Below are 20,048 nucleotides of genomic sequence, written 5' to 3'. Positions count from 1 at the left end.
GCAGGGAACCCGTTCACTTCTTCCCCTTGGCAGGCAAGTGTCAGCCACTGCCAGGAGAGCAGGGCTCAGCGTGTGGAATGGTTTTGGGGGAAGACAAATGGCATCACCCCAAGCATCCTCCCCTTTCCTCCTTTACCCCAGTCCTGTTGCTGAGCATCGTGCCCTGTGGTGTGGGACACCCCTTTGGCCAGCCTGGGCCACCTGTCCTAGCCGTGTGCCCCCACAGGTACTCGCTGGCAGGGCAGTGAGGAGCAGAACAGCCCCGGGCAGTGTGAGCACTTCTCTGCCACAGCTCAGCCACCCGTGTGCAGCATCATTCTTACCCTAAACCCAAAGCACAGCACCATACCAGCTAGTAGGAAGAAAACTAACTCTATCCCATCTGAAACTAGTACAATAACCACCCCTTATTCTATACTACGTCATCGTCAGGTCCTCTACTTTCCACTACATCCCAATTAATCACCCCTATCATTCCTGTCCCTTGATACATATACACCCAGATAACTTTCCCTTAATCTATGAGCCATCCCTCTAACATGTCTGTTGAGTTCATTTAATCCATGACTTTGGGCTCCATCTGTTGTAGCAATCAGATTGTGGCTGAAGCCAGTTCTGGTTCCCTCGCTGCTGTGCTTGTCTGGTGCTGTCAAAATTCATTTTTCATTGATCTGGGTGGTTCTTACTGTAATAGCATTGATTTGGTATATAGCAACCATAGCAGTGATGACATACAGTATTACGCAGCACCAATTAGAACCATACAATTCAAATCATACGCTATTCTCACCCAGCATCAGGCCCACTTGAGGTACACATCAGACTTCCCCCCATCCTTCTGCGCAGATCCTTGAGCAAAAGCAGTCCCACGGATGGGTTTGTGTCTCCCTGGGCTCCTTCTGCCAGAGGCCCCAGGTGGGGCCATTCTCCCCAGCTGAGGTGTGCAGCACATTTTGTTACACCTTGCCCTGACCAGACTGGCCTGAGGGCTACTGCATGAACTATCTAATATCTAAATAATAGATATTAATAATAAATAATCTAACGTCTATCTATTTAATATCTAAAGCCAACTGGATGGACTTCACTTCTGCAGATTGGTTCAACTCACCTTCTTCTTCAGCAGTTTCTGCAGTGTGTCACAGCAGGACAGAAGGGTCTGTGTTATCTTCTGCTGGGAGCTATTATACGAACCACTGACACATTTAGTATCCTTGCTATCACTGAAGCTGTGGTTTGGATGGGGATATTAACTAATAAATTCTTAGGCAAAATGCAGACACACAGAGTTCTGATGTCAGAGTCTGTTTGACTTTTGACTAATCAGAGCTTTAAATTTAGCTTGCAACTGAATTCAGGTTTTGAATCTTTTTTGGAACTGACCCATGTCTCAAAGTTCATTGCTTAAGTTTTTAGGATTTTGGCCACTTTGGCAAAAATGTGTTAAGTGTAGTGGTGAGCATGAACCTTTACAATTTAAAAAAAAAAAAAGTGGAAATAATTGAAATCCTTTATGAAATGTGATGCTTTTTTAATTCTTCATCTTTAACAACTTCTACTCTCAAAGAGCTGCTGATGTGTGCGGACAGGTACTCCAGCATCAGGGAGCGTCAGAAGTGGGATTGTTTGCCCTGGAGTCTAGGCTATGAACATCAATGCAAATTTATGGCTGGATTAGATAAGAATGTCCAAGTGGAGTAATCTGGAGGTTGGTTGGTGGTTAAGAACATTAAATGTAAAAAAGTGCTCTTGTCGTGGGTGCTGTCCCATCATCCAGATCACTAATGGGGGTGTCGAGCAGGGCTGGACCCGTGTTGACCCCTGAGGTACACCACCAGCTGCTGGCCTCCCACAAGACTACAGGCCGCTGTCACCACACTCTGGGCCTGGCCGTTGAGGCAGTTTCTGATCCACCTCACTGCCCATCCATCAACAGCTTCTCTGTGAAGATCTTATGGAGACAGTGTCAAAAACCCTACTGAAATCCAAGTATATAATATCCGTGGCTCTCCACTTGTTTGCCAAGGCGGTCATTTCACTGTAGAAAGTTAACTTGCTGTAGAAGTCCTAAGGCGTTTAAGCGATTCCATAGCCACCTGCCAGTGCCTCTAAAACTCTTGCACATTTTACTGGCCCATAACCACCAGGTAGGATCATTGCCTCAGTCTGTTCCTGAAGGGAAATGTATAACGCAACTTGCTTTAAAGTATTTGCTTTAGATATAAATAATGACTGGCCATTTCAGTTGAATTTTCAGCTGGATGTTCACATAGTGCTGCAGGCCTGTATCATAATGACTATATAGAAACAAACCTAAGGTTTCCATAATTTTCAGTGTTTTTCTTCTTTTAGGATATTTGTATTTCTCCAGCTGTAGCTTTTCTACTTTGTAAAAGAAGTCTTCATAATGTTTTGTTAAAAACTTGTTGTAAATGCATTTACGAGATAAACTATGTGGTCGAAATTGGTGCCTACTACAATAGGCTACAATATTACAATAGGCTAATATTACAATAAGCAATAATACAATAGGCTAACTACAATATTTAATTTTTATTTTTTCGTGGTATCTATGGGTGGGTATGTAGGTATCCCTACACGTAAGAAGTTCTTTTTTTTTGTCTGTGATTATTTAGTGTGTAAATCAAGAGGCTGGGAAAGCTGAAAATCACGTTGAAATTTTAGCAAACAGAACTGGGACCGATTTCAGAGCGGGCAAATCAAACTCGCAAAGTCATCGTTCATGTGAAACCTGTGGGATTTTTGGGAATTTAATCTTAAAATACCTCATGAAAAGTTTAATTCTACAATGTATCATGCTCCTGACATTGGCTGTCCACTACATTGTACTTAATTGTGTGAAATTGTTTTCCTTGCTGAAATAATTCGGTAATGTTAGGAGCCAAGTACTGTGTAATTTTGTAGGATTTCTATTATACGCGTTTTTGTACCAATTAGCCATCCTATTTAATAGTTGTTTATATTGGTGAAAACAGGAACTACTATTTATTGCTAAAGCAGGCAACCCAAAGCTTTAAAACCACAAAGAAGCAAGGGTTAATGTAGCTACTGATGTGTTATATATGGTAGGAAATAGTTCTCTAATTTGAAGGTTGGACATTTGTAGAAGTTAAATAATTCATACCTAGCATAATTCTTAATTGGAAGTTAAATTGCAAGTGTTCTGTGTGCCAAAAGTGGGGATCACTTTCAGGTTGAAGAATAATTTCTAAGACTTTAGAATTAATTATGTAAACACTTTTTAGCTAAAATAATGATTTGGAAAAGAAAGGAAAAGCCTGTTCCAAACTCCTCCTGTAGCGTCCCTCACTATTTCATCTAAATACAGTCCTAGCCATGATTTTCCATTTGGTGTACGAGTATTTTCATTTTAACTGGATTTTGATTGTACAGCACGGTCTGCTGCAGGGCTGAACATTAGTCTTGTGAACATTAAGCAAGAGCATGATTTCATTACCATGAATGCTTCATTAGCTGCATGGGAATATTCAAGACTGTAAAGTTCATATATAAAGTTTTACAGAGTTAGTGAAGCTTCTGCTGGCATTCACCATTCTTTTTGACTGTAAAGATTCTGACAATTTTGGGAGGTATGTTGGCAAATCAAGCCTCATCGGTTTACCATTTTACGTCTTAAAAAGGGAAGAAAAAAACTGAACTGAAAATTGATATGTGAAATTAAATTTATAATACTTTTAAAAGGTTATTTTTATCTTTTTTATATTTGCAAGGATCAGCTTTAACAGGAGGCATAAAGGTGTATTGTTCCCTTTTCACTCAGATGTGTTTTAATGTGTGTATTTGAAAATCAATCATCTTTTCTAATCTCTGAAAACAGAAGCAGTGGGATTTGTGGTGCTGAATTTTAAATGTATAGAAGTACGTTCAATGGAGATGATGTTCAATGTATAATTTGCCTAATTTGTGTACTCATATGGACAAAGATTGACTTTGATCTAAAAATAATAAATTCATTTTCTCTTTAGAGCTTCTGGTTTTTACAGCAGGATTTAAATTATAAATCCTATGCTTGATGTGAATACAAATATGATAATGACAACAGTATTTGTAATTTAATACTGTGCACTTAAAAAAACCTACATGGTTCTGTAGGATAAATATTACCAAAAGTAGTTGGGATGAAAGTGTATTTGCACATGCAAATTATGTAATACTTGTTGGAGATAATTGGAGATTAAAAGCTAATTAAAGATTGCTGACTTAATGGAGAAATGTTAATGTTTTTTAATTGAAAAGCATTTTTTTCCTTCCAGGTATTGCTTCGTTTTTGCTTTGGGATACCTCACTGTGTGCCAAATTACTAGAGTCTATATCTTTGATTATGGACAGTATTCTGCTGATTTTTCTGGGTAAGGAGAAAAAAAATCTTCTCATCTTGCCTTTCTATGTGATGCTGTATCTGTTGTTTTATTTTTTTTTTCCCTTTACTACCACATGATGAAACCTGAATTGTGTCTGCATGTATGTCTTACGCAGTCTGATCCCACAACATGAGGAAATTCTGAATGTTTTAAGGAAATTAGCTTTTAGCTTTGTTCTGTTCTGGGTTTTACGTGAAGTGTTTCAGAAAGTGAAAGCCAAGCAGAGGTGTGGTTGGGTAATCACACAGCCCTTGGAAATAGGAAGCTATGCCTGTATGTGTCCTCATTGTATATAATGAGCTTAACCTATATTTGGTTGGAGCTCTATATGAGCAAAATATAATCAAAATGCAAAGTAAAAAGAAGAAAAAATTGGTGATTCTTCTTTGTACTGCAGACAGAAACAAAGCACAACATTTTCTATAAATGTTTTCTCCTGATGGTGCTTTGATTTAAAGGAGCATTTTGGAAAAAAAAAAAAAAAAGGCAAGAAAATTGTTTGCAAGCCTGTTTGAAAAAAAATAATAAAACATATTAAATACTTTTCAAGAATACTGTGAATGGCATTGGTCTTTGTAGTTCAGTGGTACCTGTATTGTGTAGCAGCTGTGTGTGTTAGCCTTGTCACTTCTCAACCCTCATTGGTAAGAGCCCAGAAACTAACTGTTAGGCTGAAGCCTCTAGCTTTTCTGGTTAAGTTAATATTTTCTGTTGTTATAAGCTGGCTCTTAACCTTCTGAAACATCTTTCTGTATTTGTGTCTACAAACAAGTGTCTGCCTTCGAGCCAGATACCCAAGTTGTTGTTCCAGGCAGAGGAGATCTAATCAATGCAGACAGCAGAGCCTGGAGGGCATTTCAGCTGACCCACCACCACATATCCACCTTGATGGGAACTGGATGACTTGACATATGCCCCTGACTGTATTGTCTACATCTGCTGACTTTAATGAGAGATTGCAACACAGACATAAGCATAAAGACACACAAAGCTAGATTTACTAATGTTGAACTGAATGCCACCGTTAGGAGTGGAACAAGAATCCAAATGCTGTCCCTCCCAGGTCACTGTAGGGCCAAAGTGGGTACTGCCTTGCAGTGACCAAAGCTCTGAGCTGTACCGGGAAGCAGTGTAATTGCATTTGCTTGTTGCTGCTCTCAAACTATTAATAGCAGCTCGAACACACTCGCTCAAATGGGACTGTATTACTTTGAGATACCAGCTGTCTTTGTGGCTGTGTTGGCTTGGTTCAGAGATTTCTGCTAGGTCCAAGCATGTTCAGAGGTCCGTGAGGTCTCTGCTCTGGATGGAACTGTTGTAAAGCCTAGATCCGTCTCCCTGCTTGTGTGCTGGAGCTGCCTGATTTAAAATACCCTTTCATGCCTTGGTTTGGGAGCTTGGTGCATGCATATTGTATTAAGTCTCTGGCATAAACTGCATCTGCTCCCTTGAGGCCTGAGACAGATGTTACTTCCAAAACAGGAGGAGAACGACATGCTGCAACTTGAACTGAAGAAGGCTATGTTCCACCAATTTTCTCTAGTTCCAGGGGAAGAGAATAATCTCAAAAATAACAAAAATGCCCTAAACAGTTGTAGAATCCCAGTACCCTCAAGTTCTTTCTTGGTACTGACGAAATTGGCATGGCTTTGTATAGTGGTTAGCCCTGACAGAGCTTTGAATGAATACCTAGATATTTCTCCTAGCCCATCGTGCAAATCGGAGGTGTCCAAGCCCAGAGAATCTGCCAAGGAAATTTGACCCCGTGCTGGAGGTGCCATCGCTTGTGCAGAGCATTGCAATCCTGGCTTTGGTAGTGACAGATCCCAGCTGCCAGCAAGCCTTCCACAGGTTCCTTTGCCCTTCTGCCAGCACCTGAAAGGGAAATTAAAATTAAAATTAAAATTCTGCTACACAGCCTCACTGTTCCAGGAAGGGCTCTTCCTCTTTCATATTGTTGCTCCTCAGCCAAGCCTCTGAAGATGCTGGAATAGCCACCTCAGAAGGAAAAAATGCCAGGGACTGCTGTGATAACAATAACAGATGTGTGAGCTAGAATTTATGCAAGGTCTGGCTGAGCTCCTCCTGGGCTCCGTCCTTCAGCCGAGCAGGATCTCTGCTTGTCCATCTACTGAAAATGTCCATTACAGAAGGAAAACCCATTCTGTTCGGAATCAGTTAAGGATCTGTGACACTACCAAGCAGGTCTTCAGCTTAAATGCTGGAAAGGGATGTGAGGGATTTCCCAGTCTGCCTATTCTCATTTGGGTTCTTTCCTTGCTGACACTTGCCTGTCACTCTGGCCTCGATAACAGGATTTTTAGGGCACTGATAATACAATGCAAAACTTTTTTTTTCCCCTGATTACATTTTGAGGACTGAAAATATATTGCACTTCAAAATAACATAAAATCTAAAAAATACCAGTTGACAGACTGATCCATCTGGCAAAATACTGTCAGTAAAGGAGGACTCGATAGCTTTTGGATTTACTTTTCTATTGTAATTTAAATATGTGAAAAAGGCTGAGTGCAGTCAAGACTTGAACAAAGTTATGGGCTCATCCTACAGTATGATTTATTTATTTATTCATATTTTATATAAATTATATATCATATTTTATATTTTAAATATATATATATTATTTATATCTGCAGCTCAGATACTACGAGGCAAATAGTCTCCAATATATTTTTAAGATCTGATTTCAAAGTTAAGTTTCCAAATTCTATTCTGGTAGCCTTCTTTATGTTTTTTTTTCTCCACTACCCCTGTCAGGGGTTAGCAATGCTGGGATTTCTATCAGTTGATAATTCTTAGCTATTATGGAGATGGTTACCATTTCACAATAAAATTTTTGGTTTCCAATACAGTTGAAGCTGAGTTACTTAGCCAGCGAATAATCTCTCTTGGGAAGCTTAAGATCCAATCAAGTGTACCAAATTCAGCACAAACTGAATTCCATTAGAGTCAGCATAATTATGCTAGGTTTTAGTTTTGCCTGATATGTTTACTTGAAGCATATAATTGTAGTTGAAAAATTAAGCACAGGACCAGCTCTTAGGAGAAACAGTGAAAATGGTCTGCATAGCTAAATAAATAATTCTGCTGTTCAGCTTTGGTATATATATTGTCCTTTCCTGCTCTAATTTATAATGCATAAGATGGTTCTTACAGCCCTCTTTTTTCTTTACTATTCCTGCTGTTTAAAACAACAAGAACAACAACAAAAGACTATGCTATTAGAAAGTAAAATGTAAAACACTTTGGCTATGTTTGTGGAACCTAATGCACCAACAAAAGGCATGATTTTTCAAATACTGTGTCTCAGGAGTAAATTATTTTCATAGTTTGAAAACTCTGTAATGTTTTGACCTCTAAAAACTAACCACTTTGTCCTTGTATTAGAAATCTTCCAGTAGAGAGCAGTTAACCTGGTCTACTAATATAAATTTTCTCTGATATGTTTACATGTGAAAGAAAACTCTGAACTTTTTTTCTCTGTTTCTTTCTTTTCTTGTAACAGTCCCATGATGATAATTACGCAGAAGATCACTAGTTTGGCTTTTGAGATTCATGATGGTAAGATTTCTTTAAATCGTCTTTAATTTTCCATTTAATGTTCTAAACAAAATGAATTTAAGGAATGTTAGTCACTCACTGCTAATGTGTCGAAGTGCAAACAGGGAGAGTATATATAATCATGTTTTTGTCTTTTCTCCCACCAATTTTTTCCAGCAGATAAATGAGCCCTAGTTGTGACAAAAATGGATCCTAATGTATGTTTCAAGGGTAGGATGTCTAGGTATTTAGTTACTTTTAAATGTAAAGGAGTAATTGTCTTTCTCTTAGTTGGAAGTATCTAGGGAACTTATCTAATCAGCGTGAATTTCTTGAACTGCAGCTGTCACCTGAAGATTTGGGTATGTGGCCCCAGACACCTGGATCAAGCCACCTGTTTTTCTGAGAAGTCTTTAGTAATGTCATATTTGGAGTTTAATATATTTTTTGCCTTGTGTGTGAACAATCTTTAGTGATGTTGTTGCATTTTTTTCCTTTCTCATACAACACTGCCTAGAGAAGCCTGTAGGCAACAACATTCATAAAGATGAAAAGCCTGGAAAACACTTCCTGTACGAATTCTTGAATGAACAAAAATGAATGAATAATGCTAGACGTGTCTAATTGGTCAAAAATCTGATGTCTAACTTCCAGAGGAAACATACACAGTATTAGTTTTGCAAGCTACAACCAATTAGAGTACAGAGTATGCAGATTAGAGGAAACAACTTATTCTAAGGAAGTAATAATTCTAGTATCAAAGATAAATGCTTCCTCCTACTATTATTTTGCTAGGGGAAGGAGCTATTCTAGACTTACTGACATCATGCACAAGTAGTGGAGTTGGGGTATGGGACAAGCATGTGGGTGTTTCTGGTAGTCTTGAAAAAAATGTTTCGTTTAGTCAGCTCTATTCTTAACTTTCATTACAGACTATGCTAGTTTTTTTTCCTACTTAATACAGAAAATTTGTAGTTTCCTAGTAAGTCTAGGTTATTTTCTGTCTGAATTTCTCAGGGATGTCATTGAATTCTGAGCATCAATCTTGAAATTTTTTTCCTTGCTGCCCCCACATCAGAGATCCTCTACATTTTTTGTAAGCCTCTGGGGAGTAGCTGATAAAATACTGGAAAGCTTTCTCTCTGGTTGCATTTGCTGTTTAGCAGAGCTCTTGAGTTGAGCTGGAGAAGGACAGCTGCTAGAAGTACAGTGTGAGCATAACTTTAAAAGGTTGGTGAGACCAGTATAAATTCAGGAGCAACTATGAGTCTGATGTCAGGAGATGCCGAGAAAAGATATACAAGGGAAAATGAGATTGTATTAAAACAATGATTTTTAACCCCAGACAACTTACAGAATTTAGAAGTGATCCATTGAGAGAAATCAATGAAAACAGTTGGTTTTGTGGTAAAGGCAAGTCTCCTGGACCTGGTCTTTTCCTGGCAGCCTACTCATTGTGTTCAGGTTTTGGTATTACATATGAAGGTCCTGGAAAGAACTGGATATAATCACGAAGGCCACTCACTCACGTTGCATGCTAATGAGTCTCTCTAGTCTTGGTGGGTGTCCTTGATTCCAAGTCCAACTCTAGTACTTCTGTACAGAAACACTGACAATTCCTGTAACTGTTACAACCCTGGGTACTTTCTGTGGGCTTATTTTTTATTACAGCAGGAGAATTCTATGCAAATTACATAGGAATAATTCAAGTTTGCTTTGTAGTGGAGTCACCGTCCCTGGGGGTGTTCAAGGAGAGGTTGGACGTGGTGCTTAGGGACATGGTTTAGTGGGTGACATTGGTGGTAGGGGAATGGTTGGACCAGGTGATCTTGGAGGTCTTTTCCAACCTTAATGATTTTATGATTCTTTTCAGAAGGTTATTTGGATCACAAATTTACACCTGCATAAACTTAGACTATGCCTTTGGTGTACTTTGATTTATGTCTTGAACTTAAGCCCTTGCCTTCATACAGGTTCTTGCTACTTAAACGAACACTGCCAAAAATGAACAGTCAGTATGTTAAGTTCTTGCAGATTATTTTTGGCATCACACATGCACACTTTAAAGGCAGAAATATTTACATGATTTGGAGACTGCTTGTGTCCATATTCATTCTGTATGGCAAGATCTAGATTTGTGTATTAATATAGATATAAGATACAGATTTGTTAGGCTAATGACAGAGTTAGGGGGAAAAGGGAACTTTTTGTACTTCATATTCTGTCTGAAGTACCTTTTTTCACCAAATTTAAAACTGGCATATTTTTGAGAAGGAAAGGTGCATTGCAGATGTTCCAGAAGCATGACGATAATCTGCAGCTGGTTTAGAAAGGCTAAAAATGTGCATACGAAATTCCTAGCTGGAAGATGGTGTCAAGCAGAGAAGCTTTTGCAATTACAAAGTAAGAAAAGTTGAGCAGGGGAGAAGAAAGTTACTGTGACTGCTTAATGCCTGCAATTTGTGATGAGTTACATACTGAGTTCTCCCTCGTTTGCTTATAATGCACTCACCCGCACATGAGCCTCGCTCATTTTCTGCAATTCTGTATGAGCTGGGAGATCTTTACAGGAAGGACCCGTATCAAAATCTAATCTCACTAATCTGTATGGACTTTGACAGCTTGTTTTTAACTCTCGTGCTTAATGAATCTTTAACAAAGAGTCTCTTCATCAGTTATATTCATAACCCAAGGAAGTTCTGGAGCTCACGACATACTTATTTTTAAATCACCAAGAGATTCAGTCAGCAAAAACAGGGAACATTAGACTTGATATTTGCTATTTAAAAGGGGTAAAATGGTTACAGCTTCTTCCAACCTCATTCTTATTTCTTTTCTCTAACTTAAATTAAATAATACATAAGACTTAAACAGGAAAAGTAGTAACTTCTTAAACGTAATACTCATCTACTAAGAAAGAAGTGTAATTCTTCCAAACTATTTCTTCATATTTCCATGTTGCATTTGTCAGAAAAATGTATTCAGACACAGGTAGGAGACCAGAACCATAACACTCTTCTGGCAGCTTTTTCTGTGTTCCTGAGGGCTTATCTCTCATATCCTTTCTGACCACAAAAAAACAAACTTTCCTGTCCTGTATGCACCCTTCTGCCATCCCTCATGTATTAGTTTTCAGCTCCGTAGTGCTTAAATGTGCTGTTCCTGGAAGACTGCTTGCTTTTTTTCTAATTATGATGATGTATCTGGCGCCCTCTATTTTTAAAAGCAAGAGAATAGACATTGATGCTGATCTGGTAAGGCACTGCATTCGCTGTGAGAGCTAGGAGATGAGTTGCATATTCAGTGTACTCTAAAGGGCTGGGTTTTGTGTGTTTGCTTTGTTTTTAGCTTCTGCCTTTTCCTTTGAATCATGATTTGGCAAGATTTACATGCTAGTCATGCACCAATATTTTTTTTGATCTCCCCACGTTTACTTCACTTCAACAGCAGCATATGAGGACAATGGCTGGATTGTTTTGTGCTCGTATTACTATTGCACTATTATAGTGCTGTAAGATTTCCAAATTGGCCATTAGAGCTACTTTCCCCAGAAAATTATGAAAGCAGAGTCTCTGCCCCATATGGCCCCTGGGAGGAAGATATTTTAATGGATAGAGAAAACACATGGAAAAATGGAAAAAAACAGATAAGGAAAAAGAAAGAAGCCTAAAGTTGGAGATGTGCAAACCCCATGTTAGTCGCAGTGGTCTTGATTGTCTGTTGTTACCAGCTTCACCCAGTCGTAGCAGCACACCATACACTTGGGATGTTTTTAAGCAATATAATTGAAAAGAAAAAAGGTCAAATTTCTTCTTGGTTGGCAGGTAATGAGTAGTCCTATCCAAACTGCAGTATCTATATTTTTGTATGGCTTTTTTTTTTTTTAAAGTGTTCTCTCTTGTGTTTGTGACAACATTGGCCATTTTACCAAATCACATTCACTACTGTACACATCGTTAATTTTTAAAGGATTATATTGTATTTCTCCATCCCTAAGTCTTTAAGTGTTGTTTTCAGCCTATGTTCACTGTGTGGCTTTCTGGATTTCAAAGTTTCTGATTTTTCTTTCTTTTTTTTTGTAGTTTCTGTGCAATTTTACTCAGCTGGCATCTTTGTCTGTTTGCTTCCAATGTGCTAGTAACAACTAAAACTGGTACTGAATGTCTGGGTCTTCTTCAGGTCTTAAAATGTTTCGATAGCAGCAAGCATCTGAGCTCAGCTGGTGATCCATTTCAGAACCTCAAATTAAAATTTGCTGGAGTTACGACAAGGCTTGTGATAGGATTTCCACGTTTAAGTATTATTACTGTAAAATAATCTCAAGTTTAAGCATTATTAATGAATTACTGAATAGCCAGATTTCCATGTAAATGTAAAGGTAGATATATCCAAGCAGCTTAACTACAAAGCTGGGGTAATACCAGGATGTGATGATAACGTATTGTAATTGTGAGGATGCATGGTGGTAGTCAAAACAGGCTTTAATAAAGCCTATAGGGAGGGCAGGATGTTGGCATGTACCTAAAGATGTTGATTTTGCTACTTTTAGGATGTGATCTCCTGAGGAGGAATGAACAGGTGCAGCTTCCTCATGATTTAGACCAATGGGGCTAAATTTTGCTAGGGGTGATTTACAAAATTCTTTCAGCAAGAAAGGAATGTGGGCTTGTTTCTTACTTTACAGATGAGAAAACTGAGTTATAGTTGCTGAGTGGCCAAATCATTTCACCTCTCTAACAGATGTTCGATAAAACCTGTATTCTCTCATCCCCACTGTGTGCTTTGGTAGCAACTGAAAGCTGCAGCCATCGCAGTAGTTTGCTGCTTTAGGACAAGAGAAAATATTTCTCACAAACCCCAGGGAAAAGTTAGAAAACTTCATGAATTCCCTGGCAGTGGCGTGCTGATGAAACAGGGTTTCTTTATCTCTTGTGTGTGGGAACAGCTATGATTTGAGGCCTCTGACCCCATGGGCAGATACCCTGCCTTGGAAATACTGAATGGACTTGTATGCATTTATCTCGTGTTAGATAAGGTTGGGATTGATGGGCTTTCAAGGTCCCTTCCAGCCTGGGCTGTTGTATGATTTTAAAAGCACCTTCTGCCCTTTTCTGTCTATTAATAAGTGTTAACAGCAGCTTCCTGAAAGCTTTTGAGAGTGTGACACGGGCACTGAAAAGACATCAAAAAAAGCTTATGGGGAAAGCCACTGACCTCCACGAAGCTGATGGATGGAGGGAAATGTTAGTGAGACAGGGAGGTGAAAACTACAAGGAGGCTTACTTGTACACTGTACAGGTTTGAGACAGGTTTGGCTAATTACCTTGCTTTAGTGATTAGTCTGGCTTTGGGCAAGTTAATTTGGACACACGTGGTCACTGCTTCCTCCTTCTGACTCAGAGAAGAAGGTATCCACGTGGGGATACAACCACTAGGGAGGATCCTGCTCTGGGCTGTTTTGCTAGGGGTTGCAAAGTTCTTCCCTATACGGTTTGTGTTGTGTGATCCACATCTTATGTGAGTCTCTGCGTTGAGTTTCTCTTTTAGATTGTGCTAAATTCCAGGATTTAGTACCTGAGCCCTGTAATGCCTTAAAGGTTAAAGGACCTTCCAAGAAGCTTCTCCTACGTGTTTTTGTTCAGTGCACTTTATCAGCATAGAAATCTTTGCTGTAGTATTAAGGAGCAGATGTGACACTGTAATTGTGGGGAAGAGAAAGTGCCTGTGTGGAATTAAGGATTGTGCTAAAATTTATATTTTTTCCCCTTGAGTATGAATGAATGGGGAGCATCAGGAGTGAAGAAGGCACTTTTTCAGGTTGTAAGAGATGCCAGTTTGCTAAGTCCCCTCTATTGTCTCAGCTTTGAAGACTAACAGTGAAGTTTTTAAGTCCTATGAAGACAACAGGTACCTTCTCTTTAGGTAAAAAGTATTGCTATGAGCCACAGTATAAGCAAGTTCTGATTCCCCCCTCTTTTTCTTGTCTCAAACTTTACTGATTTTGATATCCTACATATATATATATATGGTTTTTTAATATATATAGAGAGAGAAAGACTCCAGTTGAGACTTTCCTTATATAAGCTTACATCAAATACAAAGACTCCTGTCTGTGGATTTACTGGCATCAAGGGGCAGGCCTTGAAGGTAATCTTTCTGTGAGCGGAGGAGGATCTTTTCCTTCTATATTATCTATATAATCACCTATTTTTATAAAACACATTAGAATTTCATATCTATATTACCTCTACTCTTTCATTACACTTGATTGGAAATTCGCTTTTGGGTTTAGGAACCTGCTAGAGAGGAAGATAATTGAAGTGGGATTCCACAAGCTTAATTTCCCTTAGGAAGTGACGCTTTAGAAAATAAATTTTGGAGTGTCTGCAGCTACAAAGGAAGCTTGCAGATGCGAACAGCACAGAATGGATGCCCCCACAAAGGGCTGGGCTGGTGGCGAGCCTGCAGGAGGAGCTGAAGCCTGTTGGAAGGAGGGAGCTCAGCTTGTTCTGCACCCTGCCCTCAGATTAATGTATTTTTTAATTATTTAGTGTTGAAGGTTATATTGTTGACCTTTCTCTTTTACAGCAACATGAATTCAGAAACTAGTTTTTCAGGAGTAGGCCACCAGCATTTCACAAAGGGCCGGGTATGACAGGAATGTGACTTGGGCCTTGCTGCTCTGCTTGGGCTTGGCCTGCCCCCTTCTGCTGGCAGGGGTTAAGGCTCATGGAGAAGACTCAGGCACCCTTTACTGTCGTGTCTGCTTCACTGGACCTTGTTTATAAACTTTACTTGCAGCATGATGGTGGTTTTTAGGTCTGCATCGTGCGTTGGGTAACATAAATCTGTCTTGGACTGTGTTCATGTACACTTCAAAGGTGTGTGACTAGCGTGGTGTCCCTGGGTTACTGCTGGGTTAATGGGCTTTGGAGTTCGACTTCCCTGACTGGTAGTAAAAGGTTTTGAAACCTGTACATTTTGAAATCTTAAGAATGTAAGGGAACTGTATTTTTCAAAGCTTATTACAAGACTTTTTAACACTTTCCTGAAATCTGTGTGGTTTCAGGCTTAGGCGCTGTTGGATGTAGCTGAGAATATGAAATTTTGTAATTTTGTCAGCAGTGAGAAATGTCTTATCCAATTTCAGCAGTTATTACATGTTATAATATGTCTGAAACAAATTGAGGACATAAAAAAAATATGTTATAGCATAAGGTTTGCTCTACTGATTAAAGACACTGCTAATTAATTTGTGGTATTCTACCTTTTCTTTATTTTCCCCTTTGCCTTTGCTCTTCCCTAGGAATGTTTCGAAAAAATGAAGATTTGACACCATCACAAAGATGCTTGGCTGTAAGGTAGGCTTTCAGTGATCTGAGAGTTTAGTTTTAGGGGCGGGGAGAAGCCAGTGGCTTGTGTGCTTTATTGATACTTCGTGGAATTGCTGCAGTTCATGTTCAAGATGGAGAGTTTACAAACTCATCTAAAACAGATCCATGCTTTGTATATTTATAACTTAATTACATGCATTTATTCTCCTGGAAAATACCACTTGAAATGGAATGTTTTTCTTAAGTATAAAACCAAAGTTCTATGCATTATATGCAAATTAATGCTGGATCAGATAGGAGACTAGTTAACACTTAGTACACACATAAAGTAGTTGGTGAAGGAACATATTTGTCTAATTTCTGTTTTTCAGCATTTAACTTACATTTTTTCCTTTCTTTATTCAGGAGACTTGAAAATAATATGTTGTCCTGGGCAAAAGTCTTGACTTGAGGAATTTTGCTTAACTTAATTTATCGCCAGTTAACACACACCTTTGTTTACTGATTCAGTTATTGAGGGGAAGAAAGAAAACAGAAACAATTGAATACTTGGGGAAACACCTTCCTTCTCCTTCCCCAGTCTCAACTTTAGTCAAATGCCTCCTCAGGACAAGGAGAAAGTCACCAGAGTTAAAGACATCAGTCTGAAAATGCTCAGTAGAGATTGGAAAGCAGTGCCGTGTTTAGAATGATTTTAAGTTGTGATTGCAAAATACACATGAAGTGCTTTTCTGCGTTTGGTTCTTGTTGCAATTAAAGTGAGCAATGACGTGCAGTATGACTTCTCCTACTGTGGAAATTCTGTGGAAACACACATGCCATCTCACGAGCTGCTTGTCTTTGAATTGCAGACGCATGCCAAGTCTACTGGAGTATTTAAGTTACAACTGTAATTTCATGGGTATCCTGGCAGGCCCGTTATGCTCTTACAAAGACTATATTAATTTCATTGAAGGCAGATCATACCAACTGCAACAGTCTGAAGCAAATGGGAAGGAAGATACAAAATATGAACAAACGGATCCTTCTCCAAATGTAAGATGTATGACTCTTGCAGTGCCGATGCTGATGTAATCATTGCATGAAAAGCTTGATTTGCACTGTTCATTTACAGGCATAACTTCCGAGCTGTATCTGGAGTTCATTCAGCAACAGTACAGTTCTCTGTTCCAGAAGTTAAATACTTATTCTTTAAGGCAGGTTTTCTCCATGGTTTCCCGTCTGGATCTTGTGGACAAAAGCAAATGAAATTGGTGCTTCCTACCAAGCTTATATGGTAAAAAGCCATCTTTTGATGAGGGAGTTAATGTAACTTTTCTTCAAAGCATATATTGTTTACAAACTGCACATCTTAACAGTTCCAGGAAAGTTTCATGAAAATTCTTGAATTCTGCTGTTTTTCATGTCTGCATGCAGCAAGTAGAAAACATTCATATGCATTAAGTTGAAAAATACTCATGAAAATAGTTCTTTTTTGGTTTTACATGTCTAGAGAGGTACTAAGGATGGATATATTTTTTTTCTTTTATCTGAAGGTGTAGTAAAAGATGGACTAGCAATAATGCTATGGAGAGTTTACAAACTTGTCTGAAACTGTATACTGTAATGGATAGTCCATCTATTACTACACTTTCAGATTAAAAAAAAAAAAAAAAAGTAACAGGATGGCTATTCATCCATACAGTCTCTTTATTTTCTCTTTGTTCTTTTGTTGGAAAAGAGAACACATCTGTACAGAAGAAAGTCCAGTTGATCAGAGTTAAAATCAAAAGCTCCCAAAGGTTGTTACTTTTCCATTTTAATCCAAAGAACTAAGTGGATCTCTATCCACTTCCATCCTGTGAATGTGGGTGATGATTTTTCCACATTCTCTTCTATGAGCCTCGTGTGGTTGTAGTAACTCGCACCACAGGAATGTAAACTAGTGGTTGGAGGATGATAATATTTGAAGCTGTTCCACATGTTGACAGAGTACCTAAGGTCATAAAAACGTGCTGTTGAGCAAGTAGTCAAGAAGGGAGGAGGACAAACGAGACTTCTCTGCCTAGATGGCCACCTCACAGTCTGTCCGTAGACTGCATTGATATGTTGTGTCGGCAAAGTTGCACACTTGTTTTTAAACATCCTCTTGGCTCAATAGACAGATGCATCCCATCTTATGTACTAAAATCATATTTCTGGAGAAAAATATTGTGTAGTAAATTTATTGCAAAACAATGGAACTAACCAAACCTGTCAATATCACTACTTCTGGACATTCGTCTACCGAGTGCTTGGTAGGTCTTCATAGCTTTTTACCACATAATCTTGCTAGTGATTTGAACAAAGTCAATAAAAATAAAAGCATAAACCTGTAACATGTTCTTCTTTCAGGTAAGCAGTTTTCTTTAAAATGTATTGCTCTTAAAGTGCTTGACATTTTTTGCGATTCATGCTGCATTAGCCTTTGACATAAACATAAAGAGAAGCTGTCTATGCTGTTGATACTTCATCTCCCGACTGGTGTTAGAGAAATCCGGCTGCATTTTATAACACCAGCGAGTATTGTGTGCTTTTGGAGAAATATGGATGATATAATTTGTTTACTGCATTTGCTGCATCAATTAAAGTACTCATTGTTTTGTTCTAGACGAATGCTTACAGCCCATTAACTTCGTGTTAATATTTTAAATGTGTTCCTTGTTACTTAATTATTTCAAGAAGAATAAATTGTTAGGTAACTCAGAAAATGAAATATAAAGGGGATCAGCAAATGTTAATGTAGTAAATGGAAAAAAAAATCCTTCAGCTGAGTTGAGTGTAATAATATAAGTTTCATTTCTTGTTAATTATCATTTAGATAACAAAAGTAGTTCATGCCAGCCTCCTCCTCTATACTGTGTGCTGACTGCATGATATTAACTTGGTTTAGTATATTTGCTGTGCTCATTGCATGTTAAATGAATCAAGTCAACATATTAAAACTCATTTCTTATATCCCTCCTATTGTGCCTTTTTGCAAGCTATCAATTGTTGGTGCTCAAAGTGGTGTCAACTCTCAGAAATTAATATCTGTCTTTGTAAGTTTCTTTTTATTATGGCTACCCTTAAACTTCAAGATGCCTGTCAGCAGATATCTGCTTTCTTGCATATTATGCAGACTCTTCCTACAAGTTACAAAGTTCTTGCTTAATTACCTGTAATTTTTAATTGAGGTGCTATCCTCCACAAAACGATACGCTTTAACATACTTCAATATGATATTGAGCTCCTTATTGTTTATCAGCCAAGAACAACAACAAAAAATATTCACATAAACTTAGAAGATCCTTTTCTACTTTTTATATGTATTTTATATACATTACATTGTTCATACAGCAATATATTTATATAATCTGGAGCTCAGTGAGTGTTTATGGCCTCAATTAGAAAGCTGTTCCCGAACTCCTTTCACTGATTAGGAATCCGGCTTTCAACCTGCTTGCGTTGCCATCTGATTTATGCACATTTCTTTTTTTCCTGGCACTGTTTTCTACCTTAAATATCTTTTTCCCTTCCCAGTGTTAACCATATTTGATATTTTTATACAGGTATGCTCAAATTTAATTAATCAAAACTGAATGAGTCAGGCCCTTCTACCTTTTTGTTTAAAATAATTGTATATTCTACTTCACATGAGGTGAAAGATACCCTGCTGCTGATGTTCTCTCTTAAGTCATTAATGGAACAATTGTTTTGGAGTGCAGTTTTTGAGTTATTCCACAATAAACACATTTTACTTTTCAACTTGATGCACTGAAAACTTTGAAGAGTGAGTGAAATGAACTTCAAACTTTTTTAAATTAGTTGCTTCATCCCTGTAAAAACTGACCAATCCTCCCAGGAACATGAAAGCCAGTTATTACCCATTTATGCCTTGGCAAAGAAGTTTATAGCAATAGCCTAGTTGATTAAGTAAAATGACGTGAATCGATGCTTTACCAAATGCATTTATATGGGCAATTGAACAATAGACTACTCTGGTGTCAGGTGAGGCCTTCTGTTTCTGTGTAAATTTATTCACAACTTGAGTATACTAAACAAGTCTCAGGCTGTGATTTTATAATCCATCGAGGCCAACCCAAGTATTAACTTGGGGCTTCCAAGTCATTTGCTTATCATATAAATGCTAATGTGCTTGGTGATCTGATTCACATCACTTGATCCCAGCTAAAGCTAGCTTATCAAAAAAAAAAAAAAAAGTCAAAACCTGGTATTGGTATTTCACCCCATTTGAAGGAAAAACTTGCAGCCAAGGTGAGGAAAAAAGAAAGGACTGCTTCTTTGCATTGCAGCCTGTGCTTGGATTGCTCTTCAGAAACTCTGCTTAAACCAGTCCTGAAACTACAGCTCCCAGGCTTTGTAGGGTCAGGAGCTTGTCTCCATCCTTGTTTGCTAAGGACTTTAATACACCTATACTGATCTGAGTGGTGTCAGCATGCTTGATTGGGGTTCTGGGACTTAAAAAATTATAGAGTGAAGTAGTATTTAAAACCCCAAAACAACAACAACAAAATCAAATAATATGTCATGTTGTGTCTGGATATTATTATACTCGTCCCTGTAGTTAAATGTTGCTGCTAAAAAAAAAAGTAGAAATACATCATTTAAATAAAAACACCCTCCTATAGTACATAGAGTTCTGCAACTACAGACTGAAAACTGCAGAGTTTATTTTGTAAAAGTACAGCTGTGTGAGCTCGTTGTTTTTTCTTAAGATCAATTTCATTGA

The 20,048-nt window shown here is 38.2% G+C and overlaps 1 protein-coding gene across 1 annotated transcript in view; it reads left to right on the top strand.

The window, feature by feature from the left end:
- The window catches only part of MBOAT2 (membrane bound O-acyltransferase domain containing 2), a 91,009-nt gene that overhangs the window by 51,909 nt on the left and 19,052 nt on the right, over positions 1 to 20,048 (top strand). The window contains exons 4-7 of the mRNA XM_068678549.1: positions 4,296 to 4,391; positions 7,930 to 7,985; positions 15,271 to 15,325; positions 16,150 to 16,333. Coding sequence (XP_068534650.1) covers positions 4,296 to 4,391; positions 7,930 to 7,985; positions 15,271 to 15,325; positions 16,150 to 16,333 — 391 coding nt within the window. The remainder of the gene's footprint in view (positions 1 to 4,295; positions 4,392 to 7,929; positions 7,986 to 15,270; positions 15,326 to 16,149; positions 16,334 to 20,048) is intronic.

The sequence above is a fragment of the Anas acuta genome, chromosome 3 (assembly GCF_963932015.1).
Source record: "Anas acuta chromosome 3, bAnaAcu1.1, whole genome shotgun sequence".
Classification (NCBI taxonomy): domain Eukaryota; kingdom Metazoa; phylum Chordata; class Aves; order Anseriformes; family Anatidae; genus Anas; species Anas acuta.
The sequence above is the reverse complement of the archived record's forward strand: the minus strand, read 5'-3'. Positions and strand labels throughout refer to the sequence as shown.